Raw genomic sequence first — 25,430 nt, forward strand, 5'->3', positions numbered from 1 at the left:
TATAAAAACGTTTAAATTTATTTTAATACCTAAGGTAGGGAGCTAACTATTTTTTGTAACTAATCCAACGTTGTGTTTAGTAAACATGTGGTCGCAAGTCGTGAAAATACTACTTGGGTAAGAGACGTGGAAGGGGATATAGCAGATTCGTCGCAGTCCACCGGTCGACCCAATCGTATCTCTGTCAGTACTTAAAGTTCTATGGAAAGGTGTACATCATGCGTTGAGTTTCACGATTTAGTTACGTCTCGCGATACTTTTTTGGTTTATTTATTAACGAGTCGTTGTAATTCCCCTATAACTTGAAAAATTTTAAGTGCAAGTTAGAAACACTTGCATTTTTGGTAAAAATAAGTGGAACTGAGTTGGTGTTCGACAGTGGTAGCGCTATTAGAACTCTGAATTCAAAATGAATAGAATTTATTCAAAAACTTCCTTAACATTTCTGCTAAATTTTCTTCGCAGACAGTATGTGAGTATCTTTATAAATAAAAAAGTTACACGATTGCTGAAAATTGCTATGCACAAAAAGTAAATGGATGGGTTGTTAAAATTTTTGAATGGAAAAAAACAACCTTATCTAATTTTTCTTATTTAAACATATTGTAAAAGATCTGATCTTCAAAATAAAAAAAGTTTCGATATCTAAAGTGGTTCTTAAGTTATGGCGTGTTATGTGTTAAAAAGTTGAGTTGTTAAATTATCGCGATTACTAAGGTTTTATCGGTATAAATAAAGGGACACTCTAACGATATCCTTATAATTCCATTTCAGATGTTCAGAAACATATCTAATGATTTTATCTAGTTATCTTTTCGAAAAAAAAAGTCGTTTAAAAATAAGAGGTTTGCGATCGTGACTTTACCTGATAGGGCAAGGCGTACCGGCAACGCCGCAACAACACACCGTCGCATTTCTCTCACTCCGACTTAATAAGATCCCTATGCGATTTACTTCCACACATGTAAGTACCGACCCAAAGATAACAGTTGCCGGCACGGTATGAAAAATGTTAGTGATCGTTATTTCCATGCCAACTTGACGCTACTTTTTATTTCGATCATACGGTAGGTATATGATCAAAGAAGTAACCAGTATTAAGCCACAATTAAGTATTAATTCTTTAATTACATACTCAGAATAACTAATTACATACTACAAGCATCGGCAATAAAAAACATATTATTAACTTTATTTGTCTTCATAAAAATATTAACTTAATTTTAATATATAAGCATTCAAAACTGAAAGTTCTTATTAATTATTACTAAATTAATTAAAAATAATATAATAATACAGATACCGAGATACTTACAAAATAGAGCTTAACTGTATACAGAAAGTAAATTAATAAATTACGGCAAATCCAATAATTTTATAAATATCAACATTTTTTTGTAAAATCAATCACATCCTAATTTTTTTTGCACTTATTTATTTACCCCCTGTATAATAATAAAACAAACACTGAAATATGAAATATACCTATAGCTATGTGGGTGCTTTAATATAGTCACATGATATGGGACTGCAATTTTGATTTCTCACAGCTTCAAAAACTTCCTTCAAAATTTCTGCTTGACTCTTCAAATCAATCTCTCTAAAAATTATATTAAAACATAAAAACATTAAAAAACATACCTAAAATAAAACACAACGTACAAAACACTATTAAAATGATTCAAATAAAAATTAAAGACTTACTGTTTCGAGAAACTATCCAATAAATTGTTGACATGTTGCTCGGCGTTGGGCATTTGACTCGCACTGACCAACAGCTCGCAGAACACCCTGTATTCGCAGCCGTTGGCGTTCAGTTTTTCGAAATAGTCCAGCGAAGACACTATTCTGTTAGTTAGCTCCTTTTTGGGATCGTCGTTTGATCTGTATCTGATGCTTTGGCTTAAAAATGAATAAAACTTTGTAAAATAGGCACTTCTATTTTATGAATAACTAGCGTGTACCCGCGACTTTGTTCGCGTCGAATTAATCATTTGTAATGGTGATGATAAAGCAAAGCAAGAATTTCTATTAACATACTAAGTGGATAAAATTTTCTCACATTTATGTCAGCATGAGAAAAAACAATATGGCGATATTATTATACAGGGTGTTTCAAAACAAATGCGAAAAACTTCAGGGGGCGATTCCTTGTTCAAAATAAAGGGTAGTTTGCTTCATAAACGTTGGGTCAAAAGTCAACCATTAGGGAGATATCGCGGTACAAAGATGGCGGAAAAATAAGGTTTTTATTTTTTATCTTGAAAACGAAAAGAGATAGACTAATGAAATTTTAAGGAAGTATTACTGTTATGAAAACACACTTTCTGGTAATTTTTTCACTTTTTTAAAATGAGTGGAAGGGGTTGAAATAAACTACCCCTATCATTCTTGTTATCGAAATTTAAAGAAAAATCTTATCAAACACATGCAAAAAATTAATTTGGATAGCTTGGTTTGTTTAGAAACTTTTTTATCTCTTGTATTTTTTTGATAAAACTCACCGATTTGAAATTAAAAAATAAAATGTAAAGCATTACATGTCAGGACAAAAGACATTTTTAGATAAAGAATCTAGCGGGCTGCTCTAATTTTTTTAGGAAAAAATCTAGTGGGCCGCTGTCACTTTTTAGGATGTTTCTAATATTATTTTATTGACATTACTCTACTGCAATACGTTATTATCTAGATTCTTATTATTAGCGTTATTATCACTAGATTCTTTATCTAAAAATGTTTTTTATCCTGACATGTAATGCTTTACATTTTATTTTTTAATTTCAAATCGGCGAGTTTTATCAAAGAAACACAAGAGATAAAAAAGTAACTAAACAAACCAAGCTATCCAAATTAATTTTTTTGCATGTGTTTGATATGGTTTTTTTTTAAATTTCGATAACAAGAATGATAGGGGTAGTTTATTTCAACCCCTTCCACTCATTTTAAAAAAGTGAGAAAATTACCAGAAAGTATGTTTTCATAACAGTAATGCCTCCATAAAATTTCATTAGTCTATCATTTTTCGTTTTCAAGATAAAAAATAAAAACATTATTTTTCCGCCATCTTTGTACCGCGATATCTCCCTAATGGTTGACTTTTGGCCCAACGTTTATAAAGCAAACTACCCTTTATTTTGAACAAGGAATCACCCCCTGAAATTTTTCGCATTTATTTTGAAACACCCTGTATAACTTGGTAATATTTGAGGGGTAGTTTCATCTCGTTGGAATTTGACTTTCGAAAAATCCGTTTGCCAAAAATAAGCTTTTTACGTCAAGCCGTTTAAGCAGAATCGTGGTTAATCAATTACCCAACTTTTTGGTACACCCTGTATATTTTTTTAAAAGATTTCAAAATATGTAAAAAACAAAATAAATTATGCGTGTCCAAGCGTTTTCCCGAAAGACTAACCGTTTTTTAAATAACAAATATTGTAATTTGAGGGGCGTTTTCACCCTCTTGGAATTTGAAATTCGAGAAACCCCTCCTTATCGAACCTCTACACCCCACTGTCAATCCGTTTGCCAAAAATCAGCTTTAAACGTCAAGCAGTTTAAGCAGAATCGTGATTACTCAATGATCATATTTTATGAAACACCCTGTATACATTTTTAAAAAATCTTAAAATATGTAAAAAACAAAATAAAATATAGGTGTTTAAGCGTTTTTTCGGAAACTTGACCGTTTTTTAAATAAAAAATATTGTAATATTTGAGGGGTGGTTTCACCCTCTTAGAACTGGAAAAATCCCTTATCAAACCGCTACACCCTAGAATCAACCTGTATGGCAAAATTCAGCTTCTTACGTTGAGTGGTTTGAGCAGGATCGTGATTAATCAGTGAGTCAGTCACTTAAGGGTTTTATAATTATTAGTATAGATCCGTATTGTAACAAAAAAGAATGAATTTTGTAAATGAAAACCTAAAGTATGTACTATTCTAGTATTTCAGGAAAATATTTCTTGAAGTACCTTCTATAAATAACTGCTACGGGGTGGATCAGAATTTTTTTTTAAATGGGACACTCATATACAGGGTGGCGCCTCTCGCGGAGGCTCCAAGGAGAACGGTAGTTTATATCGAAATTAAATTTTTGGAGCATAATGTAGGTTAACTGAAAGCATTTTATATAAATATATATAGTTCTACAGGGCGTCCTGAAAAAAAGTTTCGCATCAAAGTTGGGTTTAATGCAAAAAAGTAAAGGTGAAGTTCATTAAAGAAGCATATGGCTATTTCACATTTTGTGAAAATAAAGAATAAGTTTTACATTTCAAGAACAGCTACCTAATTTGTAATTTGCCTGATATTTAGTTAAAATAACCATCGTATGTTAAACCAAATTAAAAATTGACTCGAAAAGTTATACAGGGTGAGACAAAATTAATGTTGAACATTGGTTACTTTTAAAAGCAATTTGTCGCTTTGTTTTAAATGGAACACCCAGCATATTATTCCGGTGTTCAATGGATAATTCATATATCTTCATAATATTATTAACCCCCCAAACAAAGATTTTCCTAGATATTTTCATTTTTATGATCTTGGTTAAATTTGATAAAACCTAGGTGGCTGTGATACAGCTTTTGTTAATTTAACAAAAATTAAAGGATGTAAAGTAAAATATTCAACAATAATAAAAAGATAGACTTTTAAAACTAAGTTATTTTATAAAAATAAAACTAGATATAAACGTATAATTATGTGACAAAAATTTGCTAGATTAAATCAAATAATCAAAATGCTTCATTTTCTGCTGACAAAAAATGGGAATTTTTTTTTTTAAATTTATTTATTAATATCTCTAAAACTATGGCTATATATTTATTTATTTTAATGGTGATATGTTTGCAAATAAGACAGAAAATATACAGGATATAATCAATTTGATGATGATGGGTAACCACATGGGCGCCGGACAGGGGGGGCAAGAAGGGGCATTTGCCCCCCCCCCTGGATCACTGAAACAATAAAAATAAAAGCTATCTTCTTACATCCGTCTGTAAAAAAATAATCATTATTATGAAATATTTAGGTGTTACCTGTAAAATAATAAAAAATGTGGTAATTATTGGGAAAACTGGAAATCGTCCGATTTTCACCAAAATTATTATACACACTATTTTGAGGTCGTAGATTACGAATCTATTTTTTTCTTGGCGGCCTCTTACCGTTTTTCAGAAAAACGGAAAATTATTTCAACATTGAATTTTTCTTTATTTCGGCCCTATAAAGTAATAATTTCACTATATTTTCATTATATTATAGTTTATCTAAAAGCCACACTTGATTGGGGATAGAAAAATGTCCAATATTTTACAGAAAAACACTTTTCTTAACAAAATAACAAAGAAAATTGAGTTTGACATTTGATATATCCTTCTTTCTCTCTCCTATGTAATGAGAGAGACAAATATATTCTAGACCTAATCTAGAAATTTGAAAATTTACAACGTTGCCATATCTTCTATTTTTTCGGGTGATTAGGGATATTAAATAAATTACCTATTATGAGATCGACAATAATTAAATATACACCTATATCCACAAAGTTACGCGGAAGAGTTTTGATTGCATTGGTTTTAACTTCTTTGCGGAGGGGGTTAATCTTTTTTTGATATAATATAACAACAAAAGATTAACACCCTCCGCATGGAAGTTGTAACCAATGCAATCAAAACTCTTTCGTGCAACTTCGTGGGTATAAATAGTCAGATCTCGTTGGTAAAATAGCGTTTATGGGAAGGAGCCGTTCTTCTGGCGACCCCCTTTCGTAATTCCAGAATGAGCAAAAAAAAACACGCTAAATTTAGGTTTAGCAACATTGCTTTAAATGCCAGAAACACATAAGCTTACTTCGGGTTTCTATTATTACCGATTCTGAACCGTCCTAGAACTGTGATGCGTATGCGCAGAAGGAAATATGAAGACATTATTTCATTTGCGCATACGCTGCAGAGTTCTAGGACGGTTCAGAATTGGTAATAACAAGAACCCGAACAAAGCTATAACCTAACATTTTCAGATTGTTTACAAATTTATTTTAGCAAATTTTCCTAGCAACAGAAAATAGCAAAAACAGCATTGATTATTGAATACCTAACAAAATATGTGCTAGAAAACCTTAAAAATATGAGAAATTAAGAAAAATTCGATATTGAATTATTTTCCGTTTTTCTGAGAGACGCCGAAAGGAAAAAGTTCAGATTCGTAGTCTACGACTTCAAAATAGGGTGTATACCAATTTTGGTGAAAATCAGACGATTTCCAGTTTTCCCAATAATTACCAAAAATGTGTTTCAATTTTTTATTCATTTTTACCTTGCCCCCCCCCCAAAATTTCATTCTTCTGGCGCCCATGGGTAACCATACTAAAAAACAATAAAGGATATTGTACTTACGTGTTTGTAGAATCCGTTTCGTTGACATTAGTGACAGTAATGATGCTAGGTGTCAAAGCACTCACGAGTAAGCCTATAGGAACGAAGGTTGCTAAAAGTTTCAAAACTTTCTTCCATGGATTGTACGAGATTTCATGGTGAGGTTCTTCATGGTAAGTTTTATAGTCATGTTCTGGAGATGGTCTTTCCATTATGTTGTAGAAAGTGTCGAAAGTCTTTTGGTGGGGATATGTTTTGGCTGAACCAGAAGGATATCGATTTGGAACCTAAAAAGAACAGTTTATGAATCGTTATTTTATTTTAATTAGTTTTTATTAAGCCTGAGTTACTTACTAAAATTAATAATAGCTAATACTAAAATTAACTCTTCAATCTTTAAGGCAGCTTTTTACATTAATCCACATTAAAATATTTTAAATTAAGTATTTGTCCACTGTAAATCAGTAACATACTAGACATTATACATTGTGTTTCAAAAAACATGTGCCATCTCTCGTGTAAAAATAAGATTAATTTCGCCTTGATGAGATAAACGCCTTTTTATTAATTTGCCTTGATCCAAGTCTAATAGCAACATTTAAAAAAAATAATATCATTAACTTGCGAAAGTTTTAAATAAGTACTCAATGATTCCTCATCAAAAAATATGGAAAAAGGTCCTATGACATTGGTATGGAAATGCATAGTTTTAGAGTTACAAGATGATACATTTTTTAAAATTGGGTTTTTTGTAATTATTTTAAATACCATTACTTTTTATTTGAAATTGCTCTACGTTGAAATATATAATTTATTAATTTTATTTTAATTTTATTACTTGTGATTAATAAAATTGCGTTTATCTCATCAAGGAGACCGAATTCAACAAAGAAAATATCAAGAGATAACTTTTAATTGGCATTAAACGACCTACACAATTTTGAAATCAAAGGAAAAAGGCCAGTGGCGCACATATTCTTTTTTGAAAAATATTCCAGTGATATATGCACGTCCCTGATGAATTTATCGACACTTTTTTGGCATTAAAATATTATAGTAACTTTTACCCTCGAAATTTTATTCGACGACTAAAAGTACTTGAAAGAAAATTATTACAAATGGAAAGATTATTTAGATTTTAACACCCTGTAGCCTGTAGCTACGAAACAAAGCAGAATCGGACTTATGTTGATATGAAAAATAAATATTATTTTTGCCTGAGGAAACTCCCCACGAGAGGTGGCACATATTTTTTGAAACGTCCTGTAGATACAGGGAATCTTTTTTCGATTTATAATAATTTTCTTCCAAGTGCTTTAAGCGATTCGAATGAAATTTTGAGGGTAAAAGTTACTCTATGTGTAACATATTTTAATGCTAAAAAAATGTCGACATTTTCACCAGGGACGTGTATATGGGTTATCACTGGAATATTTATAAAAAAAAACGGAAAAACTATACTAAAGGATACCTCTATCTGACAAAAGTAGAGCAACACTTCGAGAAATATTTGCAAATCGCGATTTTTTAATTATACATGCATGATGATGTATACAAATACAATAAATTTAAAAACTACGAAGTAGGCTATGAGTATCCATGACAGCAAGAATTTTTAATAACAAAACAAATTAATTTATTTTGACATTTGGTTTTAAATGCTTAATAGTAACGCGTCAAAAGTAGAGCAATATTCAAATAATTCATTCCAAAGAAGGGTTTTAGCAAAAGTAAAGGCCCAAATAATTGTGCGAGGTTTATTTTATGTTATTTTTAACATTTCTATGCTGGATTAGTCATGCCAAGAGGAATTCCAATTTCAAAAGACTTGAAGCAAAGAGTTGTGAATGCATTCACGGAAGGTAACAAACAAGCCAATATTTCAAGACAGTTTGTGTTACCCCGGTACAGTGTATCTAAAATAATTTCATCGTATAATGACAGGGGACACTTAGAAAAGTAGCCAAAATCGGAAAGACCAAAGAAAACAACAGTAATGACCGACAGACGCATCAAAATAATTGCTCAAAATGATGCTTTGAAGTCCGCACCTAGAATTATTGCTGAAATTCCAGAAATTACGATTGGTATACGAACAGTACAAAGAAGATTAGTAGATGCAAAGTTATTTAGTAGACGTCCAGCTAAAAAGCCGTTAGTTTCGGAAAGAAATAGAGCAACAAGGTTGGCATTCGAACGTCGGCATTTAAACTGGACCGTCAATGACTGGAAAAAAGTTCTGTCAGTGATGAAACGCACTACAACATATTCAATTCTGATGGAATGAGACGTGTGAGGCGACCAATCAATACAAGGTTTAATCCTAAATACGTAACACCTACAATTAAACACGGTAAAGGCAGTGTATTTTTATGGGGTTGTTTCTCATGGAATGGGATAGGCCTTATACACTTTATTAATGACACGATGGACCGATTTGTTTATTGGGATATACAGAATCTTATGCTTCCTTATGCAGAATGGGAAATGCCACTGCGTTGTATTTTCCAACAGGACAACGATCCAAAACACTCTTCACAAGTTGTTAAACAGTGGTTTAGGGAAAATGACGTTCGAGTTTTGCAATGGCCAGCGCAATCCCCAGGCCCTAACCCGATTGAAAATCTCTGGGAAGAAGTAGAACGTCGTATTCGTACCCAAATGTTTCCAAATAAACAATCCTTGATAGATAAAATTAATGAAGTTTGGACAAATCTTCCCGAAAATGTCATTCAGAAGTTGACTGCTTCAATGCCTCGCCGTTGTCAGCAAGTTATTAATAATAATGGATATTCTATCAATTACTAATGTATTACTTTCAATTATTATTGTTCTTAAATGTGTTAAATATTTTTTGTTGAAATAAGACACAATAAAATCTGTTTTTGTTGCTCTACTTTTGTCGCCCCCATTTTCATCAATTTTTATAATCATTATTATTTACCATTTTTAAACTGATTAAAAGTACACCAAAATCGTACTAGTACTATAGTACTAGTAATAAAATAGTACTATAGTAATAGTGTAAGGATAGTGTGTTAGTAAACATAGCCGAAAATAACAACCTAATAATTTTTTTATTTAAATATGAATAAAAATGAACTTTGTTCCTCTACTTTTGTCCGATAGTGTATATTAGTGCTTCTTACCTCTACTAACTGATTGAAGTTAAATTCCCTATTAGGACCAGTCGTATGACCTACACCCTGAGAAGAAAACCTCCCTTGCCCAGTCCCAGGGTTACTAACAGGGTAACCCGAAATATAATAAGGCTTTCTCACACTATCCTCTCCATAATTATGCCTCGGTGATTCTATATTGTTCGTTTGTATCCCATGAGCGGTATTACCTTGATGATGGGCCAAATAATCGTTCAGTTTAACACCAGTGCCGGAAGGGGGTAAGTATTGGCTATTAGGCTTGATATTTTCATTTGGATATGAATATTGAACAGCGCCCTGAGCTGAGTTACCGGGGTGAATATTGGAATTTGCATTTTGATTCGTGTGGGATACGTAGGATGGTCTGTCTGCCTCGTCATTGGCTGTTCCTGTTGCTGGAAAGCGGATTTTGCTCACCCAAGGTGTTTCTCTGGAAGAAAGTTTTTTTTTAATATACAGGATGTACAGGGTGGTCGAAATTGGTCTGTTTTGACAGAGAAAACCTATTTCCTGACTAGATAGAGCAAAACCGACATAGATATCATGGGCTCGATTTCTGAGACACGCTTAATGGCGGAAACTGTTGATATTTTCATTGCAATGTTGATATTTTTATTGCAAAGGTCTTTTTAAATTTTTTACCATTTGGAAAATTGCCGATAACTTTTATATTTCGCGGAATAATAAAATTCTGTAAAAACGTTCTTAAGGCACTTTTTAAGCACAATCCAGTGGCCTAGCCTGTTTTTTACTATACTTGCTCTTTTTGTCAGAAGTAATAAAAAATATAATTTTTAAATGGAAATCATAGTTGGCTATGAATTTAAAAAAAATGCTGGTGTTTAAACCTTTCCAACGATATAGAGTTATGTGTATTTATTTTTATGAATGAGAAAAAAATTAGGTTTTTTATGTTTGTATCGAAGCGGGCATTGATTTTGTGTTGACTTTAGAATTTTTAGAATTTAGAATGAGTGGGAGGGGGGTTAATCACTTCGACCTTACAGATCCATTGTGTCCCCCTTTCTTGAATCATAACTCATCATACAGTCCCAGGGCTTTGACAAAAGCCAGTATCTGGGACGGTTTTATAGAGGGTAGTTCTCCATCTCCAATATCAGTCGTACCAAAATTCATGGCACGAATGGTTGTCGTCTCGGCGCACTCAGTGATGAGGTGTACTGGTGTTTCACCATCTTCCCCACAGAATCTGCATTCGCCGTTTCTTCTTAGTTTCAATCTACTGAGGTGTTCATTGATGAGACAGTGTCCTGTTAAAAACCCCGTGACAATCCGAAGATTGTTCTTACTCGACCCAGAAGATCTGTGATTTTTCTTGATCATAAGCCCTCAGAAACTTCTTCGAGTGTCTTAGACCATTGCAAGATTTCCATTCCAGGTTGCGGATGGAATCTTCCAAGTTCTTGAGTTCCGCCTTGAGTTGGTTACCACTTAGAAAGCAGAACGGTTCTGGTCCAGTTAGTGGAGTGTTCGCTCCTTTCCTAGCTAGATTATTTGCTTTTTCATTGCCTTCTATCCCTTGGTGAGCAGGCACCCAGTGTAGGAGGACTTTTTGTCTTGACTTAGTTGCCTAATTATTTTTTATCACAATTTAATATTTTATATTATTATTTACCTGCATAATTAAAGACTTCTGAAAAGGTAAATCAACATTCTACATTAGTATTACCATTTACAATTAAAAGGCCAGGATTATAACAACTGATTTCTTTAAATGAGAAATTTAGAGAGAACTGGATTGGAACAAGGGGCCTCATATCTTGGTCCTGTGATTTAACTCCTTTCGATTTTTTTTATAGGGACAATTAAAAAACCTTATATATAAGGGAAGAGCCAGTGGGACGAGAGAAGAATTGCAGAAGGCTGCTAGGCAAACTTTTGGACTTATTACACCAGTTCGTCTAGTAAATTGTTGTAACACTGTGCGCAAAATATGTTTATTGTGTATTCAACAAGGAGGTGCTCAAGTTTGAACATCTTTGATGATTTTTTTAGAAAACTATATTCGTCACTCAAAAAATACGTTTTTTAGTTTTTTTCTTTGTTTATTTTATCGATTTCAATTGTAATGACTAATACTAATATAGAATGTTAATTTACCTTTTCACAAGTCTTTAGTTATGCAGATAAATAATAATGTAGAATATTAAATTGCGATAAAAAATAATTATTAGGCAAATAGGTCAACATAAAATCAAGGCCCGCTTCGATATAAAGATAAAAAAACAAATATTTCTCTCATTCTTAGAAATAGAGACCCATAACTTTATACCGGTTGGAAGGGTTAAACGCCAGTTTTTTTTAAAATTCATAGCAAACTATGATTTCCAATTAAAAAATTATATTTTTTATTTTTTCTGACAAAAAGAGCAAGCATAGAAAAAAACTGACTACCCTACTGGATTGTGCTTAAAAATGTGCCTTAAGAACGTTTTTACAGAATTTTATTATTCCGCAAAATAAAAGAGTTATGGGCAATTTTCAAAATGGTAAAAAATTCAAAAAGACCCCGTGTCTCAGTCGGCAGTGAAAATATCAACAGGCGGTTTACGCCATTAAACATGTCTCAGAAATCGAGCCCATGACATCTATGTTGGTTTTGCTCTATCTAGTCAGGAAAGAGGGTTTCTCTGTTAAAACAGACCAATTTCGGCCACCCTGTACATGAAAGGACCCTGTACATGAAGTTCTTCAAATAACTTCAAGAGGAATAGTTCATATAAACATTATGTTCAAAAATGGCGTGTTTTAGAAATACAGGGTGGTCCGAACTGTATTCCGGAAACTTCGGCAGCATATTTTGCAGATTAAAATAAGTAAAACATTTCTATAAAGTTATGTCCTAAAATGCTTCCTTTCGGAGATACAGGGTGTAGGAATTTCATTTTTATTTCGATTAGTTCCTAATAATTTCTAAAACTAAATTTTGTATTTGGATGAAAATTTGTATCTGGGGGTTTTTAACATGAAAAATTTGATTTCAATATCAATATGATTCCTAGTTGTAGGGGGCACCACCTACATCTTTTTTAACTGTTTTGAAGAGTAATAACTTTACGTCTGTCCCTGTATTATATTACTGAGTTAAAAAATGTACATTTACGTCTATTTTACTTAAAAAATGTCTCTTGGTAAAACTCGCTGCGAGCAATTGTTCTCAGGATATTTGGATTCTTAATAATCAATCCATGCCCATCGGTTACAAAAATTAAATATGCATGTTCAGTACATACTAGATATTAGAGTAGATTTTCAAAAATTCAAAACAGTTAAGAGATGTAGGTGGTCCCCCTACAAGTAGGAGTCATATTGACATCGTTTTAATCATTAGTAATCTATTAGTTAATCTTATTTTTACTCGAGGATTCTCCCCACAAGATATTAAATTTAAAAAAAAAACCTCATTATTTTTTGTTATTTTTTTCTAAAACGGTATGGAAATTTGGGAAAGTATGAATGAGATTGACCATTTTAGGAAGATTCAAAAATTGTTATGCAGAATGCATTTTTCTTAAAATGTTAATAAGAGATTTCCGAGTGGTAACAATCAAATAATGTAGTGACAATCCGGGGACATACTGTATATTAATCCTATGAATTTTGCTCTAAATACAGATGTCTATAATTACATCAGAAAGTGATGGTGTACTAATTTCCCATTTATAATTATCTTCATTTCCTTTTGGATAAAGATCTTAACAACTAAATGGTCGATTATGTAACTTACATAGTTTATTTATTTTGCTTTTGACGCAAATTTGTTTTATTTTGTGTAGCAAATTGCATTCAAAATTAGAATCTATTATACAGGGTGGTCCGAACTGTATTCCGGAAACTTTGGCAACGCAGCGTATTCTGTAGATAAAAATAAGTAAAAAAGTTCGTATAAATATATGTCCTAAAATGCTTAGTTTCGGAGATACAGGGTGTAGAAGTTTCATTTTTATTTAGATTTTTTTTAAAGAATTTCTAAAGTAGCGTTAATATTTGAATGAAAATTGGTGTCTCGGAGTTTTTTGATATGATAAATTTGATTTTGATATGTCGTATGACTATTACTTGTAGAGGGCCCCCATATTTTTTAACTGGTTTGAAGAGTAATAACTTCGTCCGTACCTGTATAATATTACCGAGTAAAAAATATACATTTACGACGTTTTTTACGTAAAAAAGATCTCTTGGTAAAAATCGCTTCGAATAATGGTTCTCCAAATATTTGGAATAGAAAATATCAATACCTGTCATCATTGACATAATTAAACATCTAGACTGAAATCATAAATTTGAAATATTTTTGTGTCAAAAGTTCAACAGAAACTGTTTTATCGTCATTTTTTCGAAGAAAAAATTATGATTAATTTAAACAACTAAAAATTTCCCAAATTTATTATGTCTCTAAAATAAAGCGGGGTTTCCACATGCAAGGATTACTGGCGCCAGTTTATTGACGCCACAATTAAATGGCGCCATTACCCGTTTCCACAGGTCTATAGTAAATTTAAAACTGGCATGTCGTTACGGTCAGTTTTATGAGATTTTAACACCTTGTTATGCTCTAGGGTGTAAGCATTCATAATACTTCGAATTTTGGCGTTTGCGGAATTTACATCAAAGTTGCTGAGAGAATCAGACATGACCCGCAACCAACAATTCTTCCGTAAGCAAGGATGTTGTTCGTAGGATTCCAAAAAGTTTATTATTAATTCAGTAGACCACTTTTTTGAAACAAACGACATTTTTACGAGTGGAGATACTCGTATTGTTTACACACAAAACTGGCGCCAAAAAGTACAGGAGCGTTGAACTTTACTCGCATATGAATTAGTCGATGAACAGTCGATTTTACAGGTTTCCACATACAATAAAACTGGCGCCAGTTGAATGGCGCCAGTAATCCTTGCATGTGGATACCCCGCTTAACTATCTACTCAACATGTTTATTTTTAGTCAATAATGACATGTATTGACTATTTCCATTCAAAATTTCTTGAGAACGGTTGCTCTTAGCGATTTTTACCAAGAGATATTTTTTACGCAAAAAATCACGAAAATGTATATTTTTTCACTCGGTAGTTTTATACAGGTACGGACGAAAAGTTATTAATTCTACAAAACAGTTAAAACACATGTAGGTGGCGCCCCCTACAGATAGGCGGCATATTAACATCAAAATCAAATTTCTCATGTCAAAAAACTCCCAGACACCAATTTTCATCCAAACATTGACGTTACTTCAGAAATTGTTTGGAAAACATCGAAATAAAAATGAAACTTGTATCTCCGAAACCAAGCATTTTAGGACATGCATTTATACGAAATTTTTTACTTATTTTTATTTGCAGAATATGCTGTATGTTGCAATATACAGGGTGAGTCTTAAATAAGTGCAAATATTTTGCGGCTAGTAGATCTTGATAAAAGAAACATATTTTCTCTTTACCGTTTTTCAAATAAGTCCAAAATAACCGTGTTACTTTCAAAAATTTAAAAAAAGAGAGATTTTTTATAAACGATTTGATTACCTGTTATAATCTGCAAATCCTGGACCCTCCCTAACTTTACAAGGATTACAGCTACTACTTTCAACAACATTAGGAAACTCTCCATTACCGTTCCTACTTCCACGTGCAATGGATAGTCCAGGCTCAAACCCACCACTTTCCACAGCTCTTTCCTTGTCCTTATCCAGAGGTACAACCTGTCCTTTCCCAAACCGATGTTTGGTTTCCAGAATCCTCAAGTTCTCCTTAGAATTTCCCTCGCCAACGATTATACTGCTGCTCACCGACTTTGGTTCTGGATAAGCGGGAACCACTGGAACTCTGTTGAATTCGTAGTAACTTTCCAGTTGTGGACTTGGACGAAAATTGTCCAGTTTTTTGGGAGTTGGAGTGGAATTTTTGGGAACGTTGAATTCTACGACGTTTTTTAGTTCTGAAATTGAAGGAAAACCACTGCAATATACAGGGTGTTTCAAAAAACATGTGCCATCTCTCGTGGCGATATTCCTCACGTAAAAATTAATTTATTTTTCATACCAACTTTCGTATAGCTACAGGGTGTTAAAGTCTTACTTATTCGAATGAAATTTTGAGGATAGAAGTTACTATAAATGCGACATATTTTAAAGCTAAAAAAGTGTCGACATGGGATTCACCAGGGACGTGCAGATGGGTTATCACTGGAATATTTTTTCTAAAAAAAGCATGTACGCCACTGACTTTTTTTCTTTTGTTAGCAAAATAGTGTAAGCACTTTAATGCTGATTAAAAGTTATCTCTTGATATTTAGCAGATTTCGGCCTCCTTGATGAGATAAACGCAATTTTATTAATTTGCCTTTATCCAATTTAAGTCTTATAGCAAGCTTTAATAAAAATTAATATCATTAACTTGCGAAAGTTTTAAATAAGTACAAATTGATTCCTTATCAAAAAATATGAAAAAAAAGTTCCTATAAAAATGGGTATGGAAATGCATAGTTTTAGAGTTACAGGATGTTAAAACTTTTTAAAATTAGTTTTTTTCCAATAATTATCTTTAATACCTACCATTATTTTTTATCTGAAACTGCTGTAGGTTGGACTAATAGTAATAATAACTAAAAGTAATAATATTTAATAATAAATTAGGTAAATATATAATATAATTTATTAATTTTATTTTAATTTTATTAATTGTGATTAAATAAAATTGAGTTTATCTCATCAAGAAGATCATTATTATCATAAATAATGTAAAAAATAAGAGAGTAATCAAAACAATCGAATAAATAATTTATTCGACATTAAATTTTAGTTTTTGGCTATTCCACGCTAGTTTTCTGTGTATGCAGTTATTGCAAGTGCATGAAAAAATAGCAATAACTCTGATTGACAGCGTGTTATCTAAAAGCTGCAAAAGTTTATTTTGAGTGCAGTTTATTAAGATATATACACTATATAAATAAAATAATACTCTTTTAAACTAAACACACCGGAAAAGTCTAGGGATATTACAATTTTATCCAGCCATCGTCAGTAATTTTATTATTTGCATTTCTGATATAATAAAATTAAAATAAACAAATAGTTTACAGGACGTATTGGAAATAAAAATGCGAAATTTACCGAATTTTTCAAATTTACCTTGATTTTTATTGAACTCAAAAAAATACACACATTTTTACTTAATAAAGGTTATGGCCTCCTCTACTGTTCATTACATCGTCTCTCCATGCTCCTGATCAGGTTGTCGATCTCTTCTTGAGGTACAGCCTGCCACGCTGCATTCACGGCCCGAACCAGATCCCTACGAGTTTCACAAGGCATACCCATTCTCAAAATTCTTCTTTGTACCGCGTCCCATACGTGCTCGATGGGGTTGAGGTCAGGAGATTGTGCCGGCCAGGGTAAGATGTTTAATTGATGAGCATTGATAAACTCACTTACCACTCTGGCTGTATGAGGCCGTGCATTCTCATGCATGAGAATGAAGTTTCTCCCAAAATCATTGGCATATGGTAACACGACAGGCTCAAGAATTAAATCACGATATGTGATTTCTGTTAGAAACCTTTCAAGAAAAACGAAATCGGTTTTTCGGCCTAACTGGATTCCTCCCCAGACCATAACTGTTCCACCTTGATAAGGGTGCACTTCCTGAACATGATCCAACCGAATAAGATTTCCCGGTTCTCTCCATACCCTAAGCCTTCTCGAATCCAGATGAATTCTAAAGCGTGACTCGTCCGTGAAGAGAACATTGGCCCATTGTTCATTCGACCACTGAACATGATCTTGAGCCCACAAATATCGTACCTCTCGATTTCCTCTCGTTAAGGGTTGAGCTCTCCAGGGGCGTCTGCTTCTTAAGTTGACCTCTCTTAATCTATTGCGAACAGTGTCAGGACTAACGGTTATATTATGTGTTTCCTGGAGAATTAAACTAAGCTCTGGTGCTGTAAGAGTCGGTCGGCATCGAGCATTTAATTGTAAAAAATGATCTTGCTGAGGGGTAGTAATGCGATGTCGCTCTGTGTGCCTTTCAGCAACATCACCACTTTCACGGTAGCGTGCACTTAATCGCGATATTACACTTTGCGCGTTTTCGATTTGGCGCATTCCATCTTCGAGCATACCCATGGCCCTTAGCATTTCGTCTCTGTTAAGATATCTAAGCTCCATAATGTCGTTTAATACTAATCAGAGTTATTTAAATGAATTCTGGCCAGTTATCATAAAACATAGCCAGTACAGGTTAAATTCGAACAATTGATGCTAGGTGCTTTTTATACATTTGACAAAAAATGCACAAACACTTCTGCAAATATCCCAAATTTAGAAATAACTAGTGTGACTACTTCGTTTCAATCGAAGTAGAAAGAATCGGCTTACAAATATGTGGTTGTTTATTCAAAACATTTAGTTTTAACTTTAATAAAATGATATCCCTAGATTTTTGCGGTTTGTGTGTTTTAGGTTGATTTATGTTAAAAAAGTTAAATAATGCATTTTTTCATTATTTATGAAAATAAATATAGAGTATGTCCCCGGTTTGTCTTTACAAGAGGAAAAACATTTTTATTATTGACATTTTGAGAAAAATGTTAATAAAAAAAGAATCATCTCTTCAAAAAAAATCCTTGTCCTAAAATAGTTATACTTTTACAACTTTCCACACCGCTTTAAAGAATATTAAAAAAAAACATGAAAATATAGTTGAGTATTTTCTTAAAGTCCTAAAAATTAAAAGGCGTTTCTATTGTAATATAATTTCGTTTTCATCCACCGAATATGGATTGTTATTCATAAAATTTTAATTAACGTCATTTTTTTGCTGTTTTAAGATGTTAAAGAAGCACAACATTTAATTAGTTCAGTATTATAGAAAGGGTGATAATAATTGTCGGAAAATGTGATACTTTAACAACACCAAAAATATGACGTTAATCAAAATTAATAATAACCATCTATCAAAGAATGGAATCAAAATTATATTATATACCTTAGAAACGCCTTTTGATTTTTAGGACAAAAACTTCATTCGGAACCTCGTAATTAGTGAAATAAATTAGTGGTTTTAATTAGCGTAGAAGTTTTTGTTCCTCTAATTTCAACGTAAGCATTCAGAACGTCAAAATAGAGTGGTAGACATTTTCAATTAGTAGAAAAAATTATCAAACTTTTAACTTTTCCACTAATTATGCTTCAAAATTTGCGAGAAATGCCATTTTGGTTTTTGATTATCTTCCGTCAAGAGAAATTGTAGTTAGAAATCAAAAGTTTATTGTTTTATAAGCTAAATATTAGGCTTTCTCTATGGATACAACTGACCTAGCAAGCTGTTGCTAGGATATTCTTTTAATTTTAATTGTGTTTTTTAAACACTGTGAATAATCGTAAACTAAAAAGTATAAAGTGTTATTGAAACCACTAATTTACTCCACTAATTGCGAGGTTCTGAATGAAGCTTTAGGAAAAAATATGAACAAATTCAACCATATTTTCATGGTTTTTTTTTTAAATTTTTATAACGGTATTATTTTTAGGCTGTACTTAAACTGCCGCTAAACGGTAGCTTACTAAAATGCCGTTAATAGGTATGACGTCGTTGATGAGACACACTTGACGGTTTTATGAAATATAGGAATTTTATAAGGACTAACCAACGCTATTCACCCCACCAAATAACCAACTTAATCAACGCAACTAACCATGACACTTGTAAAAAAATATAAAAACAAATATAAATTAGTAAAAACCAACCAACCACACCAAATAACCAACTAACCAATGAATTAACACCCTCCAAATAACCACGCTAACCAACCCGCCAAATAACTAAACCAATCCGACCAAAAAGAGTGAAACCAATGCAATAAGATCACGCTATAAGCAAAAAAAATATAAAAAAGTTTTGGTTCGGCGTGAGATTTGAACCAAGGACCTTTCGATCACGAAGCAATAGCCTCAGCCACGGGGCCACAGGAGCTCTTGCAAAATGCCTATAGCTAGGCATTACTTTCCGCCGAAATCAACAACGTCATAATATCTATTAACGGCATCTTAGTAGGCTACCGTTTAACGGCTGTTTAAGTTCATCGTTATTGGCATAACGGTATAGAAATTTAGAAAAGTAAAAGCGGGATTGACCATTTTTAGAACAAACAAAATTTTTTTATGAAGAATAATAAAAAAATTTCCTCTTGTAAAGACAATCTGGGAACATACTGTAGAAATTAAAAATAAAAAAACAACAATTAAGTAAATTTTCTGAAAATAAAAGAAATTAACCCGCAACAAAGGTGTAGACATTATTTGAATTAATAAGTGCTTTTAGAAAGCTCTTAACAAGGCAAATAAAATAAAATAATATACAGGATGCCCCATTTAAAAAAAAACACCCTGTACAGAAGTAATTCAGAGAGTTTAGAACTTTCGGTTCTTAACTTCCTAAATATAGTTATATATAGAGAAGACTTTATTATAGGGTATTTTTTTTAAATGGAACACGCTGTATATTATTGAGTTTGTGGGTCCCTTCCTGACAAATTTACGTAATTCTAGATTGTCATTAAATTTGTATTGATTAGTTCCAGAGAAATAAATTAAGAAAAGAAAATATACCGTATGATCGAATAAAAACGGCGTCAGCGATGGCCATGAAATGACGATCGATGACGCCGTTTTTTTTTTCGCTCATACGGTATATTTTTGCAGCATTTATTAAAAAAGTGTAAAAAATAAAAATTGACGGTTCTTAGATCAAAACTACGCTCGCTGTCTATTACAGAAGATCTGAACCTACTTTATTATAAATATCGTAATCTTAAATCGTACAGGATGTCCAAAATATAAGATCAACATTGTAAAAACCTTAAGAAATATTTTTTGTCTATTTTCTATTTTAAATATCTTATTGGACCCTGGATATATATTGTTTTTCTTTTAGATGCAGAATAAAAAATAGAAAACCTGTCAAGAAGATTTTGGGAGCCCTGGGTCACCCTGTATAATGATAATCGTTAATTTATTTAATTATTACCTTGATTTTCTGATCCATCCGTTGGGTAATATACATCGCTTTTTAATTCTAGTTGCTTCTGATCTAAATTTCTATCAGATATTGAAACATTTGCAGTGCTATTTCCGGAGCCAACAGTACCACCACCAACAAAATCATGATCGCCTTCGTCTTGTACAGTTTCATTTTGATCAGCCGAAAAAACGCTCTCTGATATAACCAAAACAATTAAAAAACCTAACTTAAACGCTGGATACATTATTTTCCAACAACTGACAAAATGTGAAACAGAAAAAAAAGTTGGCGGCATTTTTATAACTTCTGTCTAAACAATGTAATGACTCAAAAACAATAAAATATATTAATATTATCTAAGGACAGTAGAATTTAACAAATATATACTTTTCCTCCATTGTTTCTGTGTATTCTCCGTGAAAATGTGAGCTTTTTCGTGTAATATCATGCTCTAAAAATAACGCACAAAACTCATTCACTAATTTATTTGTTGCAATAGAAATTATTTTTCAAACTTTCTATGCAATTGCGCTAAAATCCAAACAATGACTTGTCGCGACATCCACAATTTACACATCAAATCAATAATAGAACGCTGTAAACTATGTGGTGACATCTGTTACCTAAATCATACATTAAAATGTACGGTTCTTCGATGCCTCATCAAAGTCGATCGTATTTTTTCTACAAAATAGGTCCTATTTTACAAATAAATATACTCGTTTGTTTATAAATAACCTCCTAATTAATTATTCAGAAACAATTACTTGCAAATATATTTTATCTAGCTCTTCGAAAAGGTATAATATAAAACTGTTTTGACATGATATTTAGACGATAATGCAGAGATTTTGTTTACCAACGCACATCCTACAAATTTTGACAGGTGACGTCAGTGTAAATAGAGCGACGTCAAAAATTAGAGGAATTTTGTACACATCGATGTTTTTCTGAAAGAAAATATATTTAGCTTGAATTTATGGTCATAAACCTCTAAGATTTCACAAAATCCAACGAAAAAATGGATCACACTAGACTTGAGGTGGTTTGCTTATACATATCCACAATAAACATTCCTTTAATCCATTATTTTTTAGATGTATGATGATGTGGGAGGACATGTAGAAGGCGAAATGAATATTCCTACAAACAAGAACGCACAATATTTAGGACAACCAGATTTTAATACCCTTGATGAACCCATAAAGGATACAATTGTAAGTTTAGTGCTCCTTGAATGATGTATAATAAATATACGAAGCATGTATGATTTTGTAGATGAGAGATGTTAAAGCCGTAGGTATAAAGTTTGGACATGTTTTGTTTCCTAAGGAGAAGAAGACTTTATTAAAAGAATGTAAGTACTTACCATTAATTGCTTTGCATTTGCTTAGTATTTTCTTGTTTTAGGGGACTTATGGGGACCATTAATGCTTTGTACCTTTATGGCAATGTAAGTACTTTACATGTATAAATTTTATCAGCCTTATTGTATGATATTTTTTAAGGGTTTTGCAAGGATCTAGTTTGTCAGATCACACTAGCGAAGGTGGACCTGAATTTGCGGAAGTTTTTGTTATTGTTTGGATAGGATCAATGATAGTTACTTTAAATTCAAAATTGTTGGGTGGAAATATGTAAGATTCATAGAAATTATGTATTGACAGTATATAATATTCTCCATTTTATATTTTAGATCGTTTTTTCAAAGTGTCTGTGTTTTGGGTTACTGTCTTCTACCAACGACGATTGCATTAATAGCGTGTAGAATTATTTTATTAGTGAAGCAAACTTATTTAATGTTTTTCATAAGATTTGGTGTATCGATGGCAGGCTTTGCATGGGCTACATATGGTAAGTTTGATAAATATAAGTACTTATTTAAAATTAATTTATATTCAAAATTATAAATAGTTATAATAAATAAACACTGATCTGAACATAGGAAATCCCACACAAATTAGTGTGGGATTTCCTATCTTAGTGGTGGATTTGTATTTAAGTGGAGTTGTTTAAAAAGTTTCAAATAACTTTTTCTCTAAAATTCAATGAGGAACTTATATTTATTTTTAAAATTTACATGGGATTTCCTATGTTCACGTTGGCGAGGGTTATAAGTCAATCTTGTAAGTTAATAATCAATTTTTTACAGCATCTATGATTTTCTTGGGTGATAGTCAAAAACCTGGTCGAAAACTTTTAGCAGTTTATCCTATTGGACTATTTTATTTCATAATTTCATGGTTAGTTATATCACATACCACATCAAGTTAACAAGTTAAAAAATCAACAAATATTGTTTGGACAAGAAAAGAACTGATAGATAAAGTAACATTCTTATTAATTTTTTAAAGTGTTTGTGATGCATTTTTGTTCACTGAACGTTATTATTACTAGTCATGACTGTACTTTTAAACTATAATACCATATGGTCGAAAAAAAGAGCGTCAGAGTTAGCTTAGACAACAATTTGTCATTTCCAAGGTAACTTGACGTCTTTTTTTCGATCCTAGTGTCCTTTTGGTTGTTAAACATATCGCCCATACAATTACTAATATTACTTCTTTTTATTTACTAAGCCATTATGTCTAAATGTTTAAAAAAATTGTTATAATGTTTAACTTTATTAAATTATTTTTTCTTGAAAGAGCTACTGATGGTCATGTTTTTTTGTAAATATATTTAAGATAAATTCCATCCTATAAGTATAAGTTTTATGATATAACATATTTCTAAAATTAATGTTGAGTACTCTATGGTCCTTATTAAATTTAAGCAATAAGAAAGATCTGTGGTTTTATTTCATCATCCTAAAAATCCACAATAATCTTTAAAATAGCTAAAGAAATTGAAGGGTCCAGGGGAAAACATGATAAGCGCCGTTTTACTAATTTTACACGCACTGGACAGCTTACGGTTATCATATTCTTTCCGAGTATTCTATATACATATGTATATCATATACCGGGTGCATCTCAAAAGTGGCTCACCCTTATAACTTTTTTATTTTTTCAGATAAAAAAATGAGATTTGGTATGTTAGTATATGACATAAATTAGGATTGATTGACGTATTCAATTGTTTTTGGTCACTTCCTGTTTCACCGGAAATGACAGCAACTTTTGATTTTTAAATGGTACCCTCGGTATTTTTTTACTTAATTTGATAGAAAATGACACTCTGAATTGAGTGACATATCATATGCCAACTTTTGACATTTTCTCATATGGTTTATGTGAAATTGTAACATGCGGTTCATACCGACAATTTGACTCGGAGTACCAAGTGTGTGGTTCCAAATTATTCGTAAAAAATGATTTGGGCATCTTTTAACCGGCCAGGACAGGACACTAAAAACATTAAACACTCAAATCTATTTTTCCTAGGCTCCTTGATTAAAACTCAGTGTTTCTAACACCGCCATGGCACTCTAGATTGAAATTATACGATTTTGTTTAAAGCAAAAATGTTAAAAGTTGTATGTAGTAGTAAGTAATATGTCATTCTATTCAGAGTGACATTTTCTATTGAACAAAGTAAAAAATACTGAGGATAATTGATACATTTGAAAATCAAAAGTTGTAGTCATTTCCTGTGAAACAAGAAGTGACCAAAATAATTGAATACGTCAATGACCAGTGGCGGATACAGAAAGGGGGCCCATGGGGTCAACCCCCCCCCCCCTAAAATCTATAAATTGGGTTAAATATTAGGCTTTTTGGTCAAAAATGGCGCTCCAAAAAGCATATTCTACATTACTTTTTATTTGCCCCCCTAAAATAAATTCCTGTATCAGCCCCTGTCAATGACGTCAATCAATCCTATATATATCATATACTAATATACCAAATCTCGTTTTTTTATCTAAAAAAATAAAAAAGTTATAGGGGTTAGCCACTTTTGAGACGCACCAGGTATAGAGTACATATAGTTTTTACATTTTGTAGGGACCAGTTAGACATACTATAATATTGTAAAATCCTAAAATTAAGAAATTGGCGTTTATCAAGTTTTCCCCTGACCCTTCAATTGCATATAGGGTTGTTTGTCGTACAATAAATCGTTCCCCAGTTGATTTTGTATTGTTCGCCACTTTTTACCTCCCACAAACCATGTATAGGAACGACATATTTCTATTAATTCTGACCAAAACTTTTCATTTTCTATTTTTATCAACTGCTTATACTTAACTAGCGTGTACCCGCGACTTCGTTCGCGTCGAATTAATCATTTGTAATGGTGATGATAAAACAAAGAAAGATTTTCTATTAACATACAAACTGGATAAAATTTTCTCACATTTATGTCAGCATGAGAAAAAACAATATGGCGATATTATTATATAACTTGGTAATATTTGAGGGGTAGTTTCATCTTGTTGGAATTTGACTTTCGAAATATCTAATAAGCTTTTTACGTCAAGCAGTTTAAGCAGAATCGTGGTTAATCAATTACCCAACTTTTTGGAACACCCTGTATGATTTTTTAAAAAAATTCAAAATATGTAAAAAACAAAATAAATTATGCGTGTCCAAACGTTTTCCCGAAAGACTAACCGTTTTTTAAATAACAAATATTGTAATATTTGAGGGGCGTTTTCACCCTCTTGGAATTTGAGATTCGAGAAACCCCTCCTTATCGAACCTCTACACCCCACAGTCAATCCGTTTGCCAAACATCAGCTTTAAACGTCAAGCAGTTTAGGCAGAATCGTGATTACTCAATGGTCATATTTTATGAAACACCCTGTATACATTTTTTAAAAATCTTAAAATATGTAAAATATCAAAATAAAATATACGTGTTTTAAGAGTTTTTCCGAAAAACTCACCGGTTTTTAAATAAAAAC

At 32.1% G+C, this 25,430-nt stretch overlaps 2 protein-coding genes across 2 annotated transcripts; one reads left to right on the forward strand and one right to left on the reverse strand.

The window, feature by feature from the left end:
* Positions 1–1,433: 1,433 nt before the first annotated feature.
* LOC115888139 lies at positions 1,434–20,916 on the reverse strand. The gene is made up of 6 exons (XM_030907730.1): positions 20,588–20,916; positions 15,086–15,497; positions 9,531–9,972; positions 6,403–6,668; positions 1,705–1,902; positions 1,434–1,600 (listed from the first exon to the last, which is right to left on the reverse strand). The coding sequence occupies exons 1-6, from the start codon at positions 20,874–20,876 to the stop codon at positions 1,492–1,494; spliced, it is 1,716 nt and encodes a 571-aa protein (XP_030763590.1). The 5' UTR covers positions 20,877–20,916; the 3' UTR covers positions 1,434–1,491.
* Positions 20,917–21,451: 535 nt separating this feature from the next.
* Positions 21,452–23,367, forward strand: LOC115888161 (protein YIPF6). The gene is made up of 7 exons (XM_030907760.1): positions 21,452–21,623; positions 21,679–21,798; positions 21,860–21,938; positions 21,992–22,034; positions 22,090–22,218; positions 22,278–22,435; positions 22,734–23,367. Exons 1-7 carry the CDS (start codon positions 21,603–21,605, stop codon positions 22,853–22,855), a joined length of 672 nt encoding a protein of 223 aa, XP_030763620.1. The 5' UTR covers positions 21,452–21,602; the 3' UTR covers positions 22,856–23,367.
* The last annotated feature ends 2,063 nt before the right edge of the window (positions 23,368–25,430 follow it).

Source organism: Sitophilus oryzae, unplaced genomic scaffold (genome assembly GCF_002938485.1).
Source record: "Sitophilus oryzae breed Bouriz unplaced genomic scaffold, Soryzae_2.0 scaffold_684_pilon_pilon, whole genome shotgun sequence".
NCBI classification, from domain to species: domain Eukaryota; kingdom Metazoa; phylum Arthropoda; class Insecta; order Coleoptera; family Curculionidae; genus Sitophilus; species Sitophilus oryzae.

Coding starts and splice junctions, on each gene's coding strand:
- LOC115888139 (XM_030907730.1), bottom strand. CDS start 20,876: ATGCCGCCAACTTTTTTTTCTGTTTCACATTTTGTCAGTTGTTGGAAA. Junction 15,498..20,587: donor GGATGGATCAGAAAATCAAG/GTAATAATTAAA, acceptor CTTCAATTTCAG/AACTAAAAAACGTCGTAGAA. Junction 6,669..9,530: donor ACTTCAATCAGTTAGTAGAG/GTAAGAAGCACT, acceptor TGTTCTTTTTAG/GTTCCAAATCGATATCCTTC.
- LOC115888161 (XM_030907760.1), top strand. CDS start 21,603: ATGGATCACACTAGACTTGAG. Junction 21,624..21,678: donor TGGATCACACTAGACTTGAG/GTGGTTTGCTTA, acceptor ATTATTTTTTAG/ATGTATGATGATGTGGGAGG. Junction 22,436..22,733: donor CTTTGCATGGGCTACATATG/GTAAGTTTGATA, acceptor AATTTTTTACAG/CATCTATGATTTTCTTGGGT.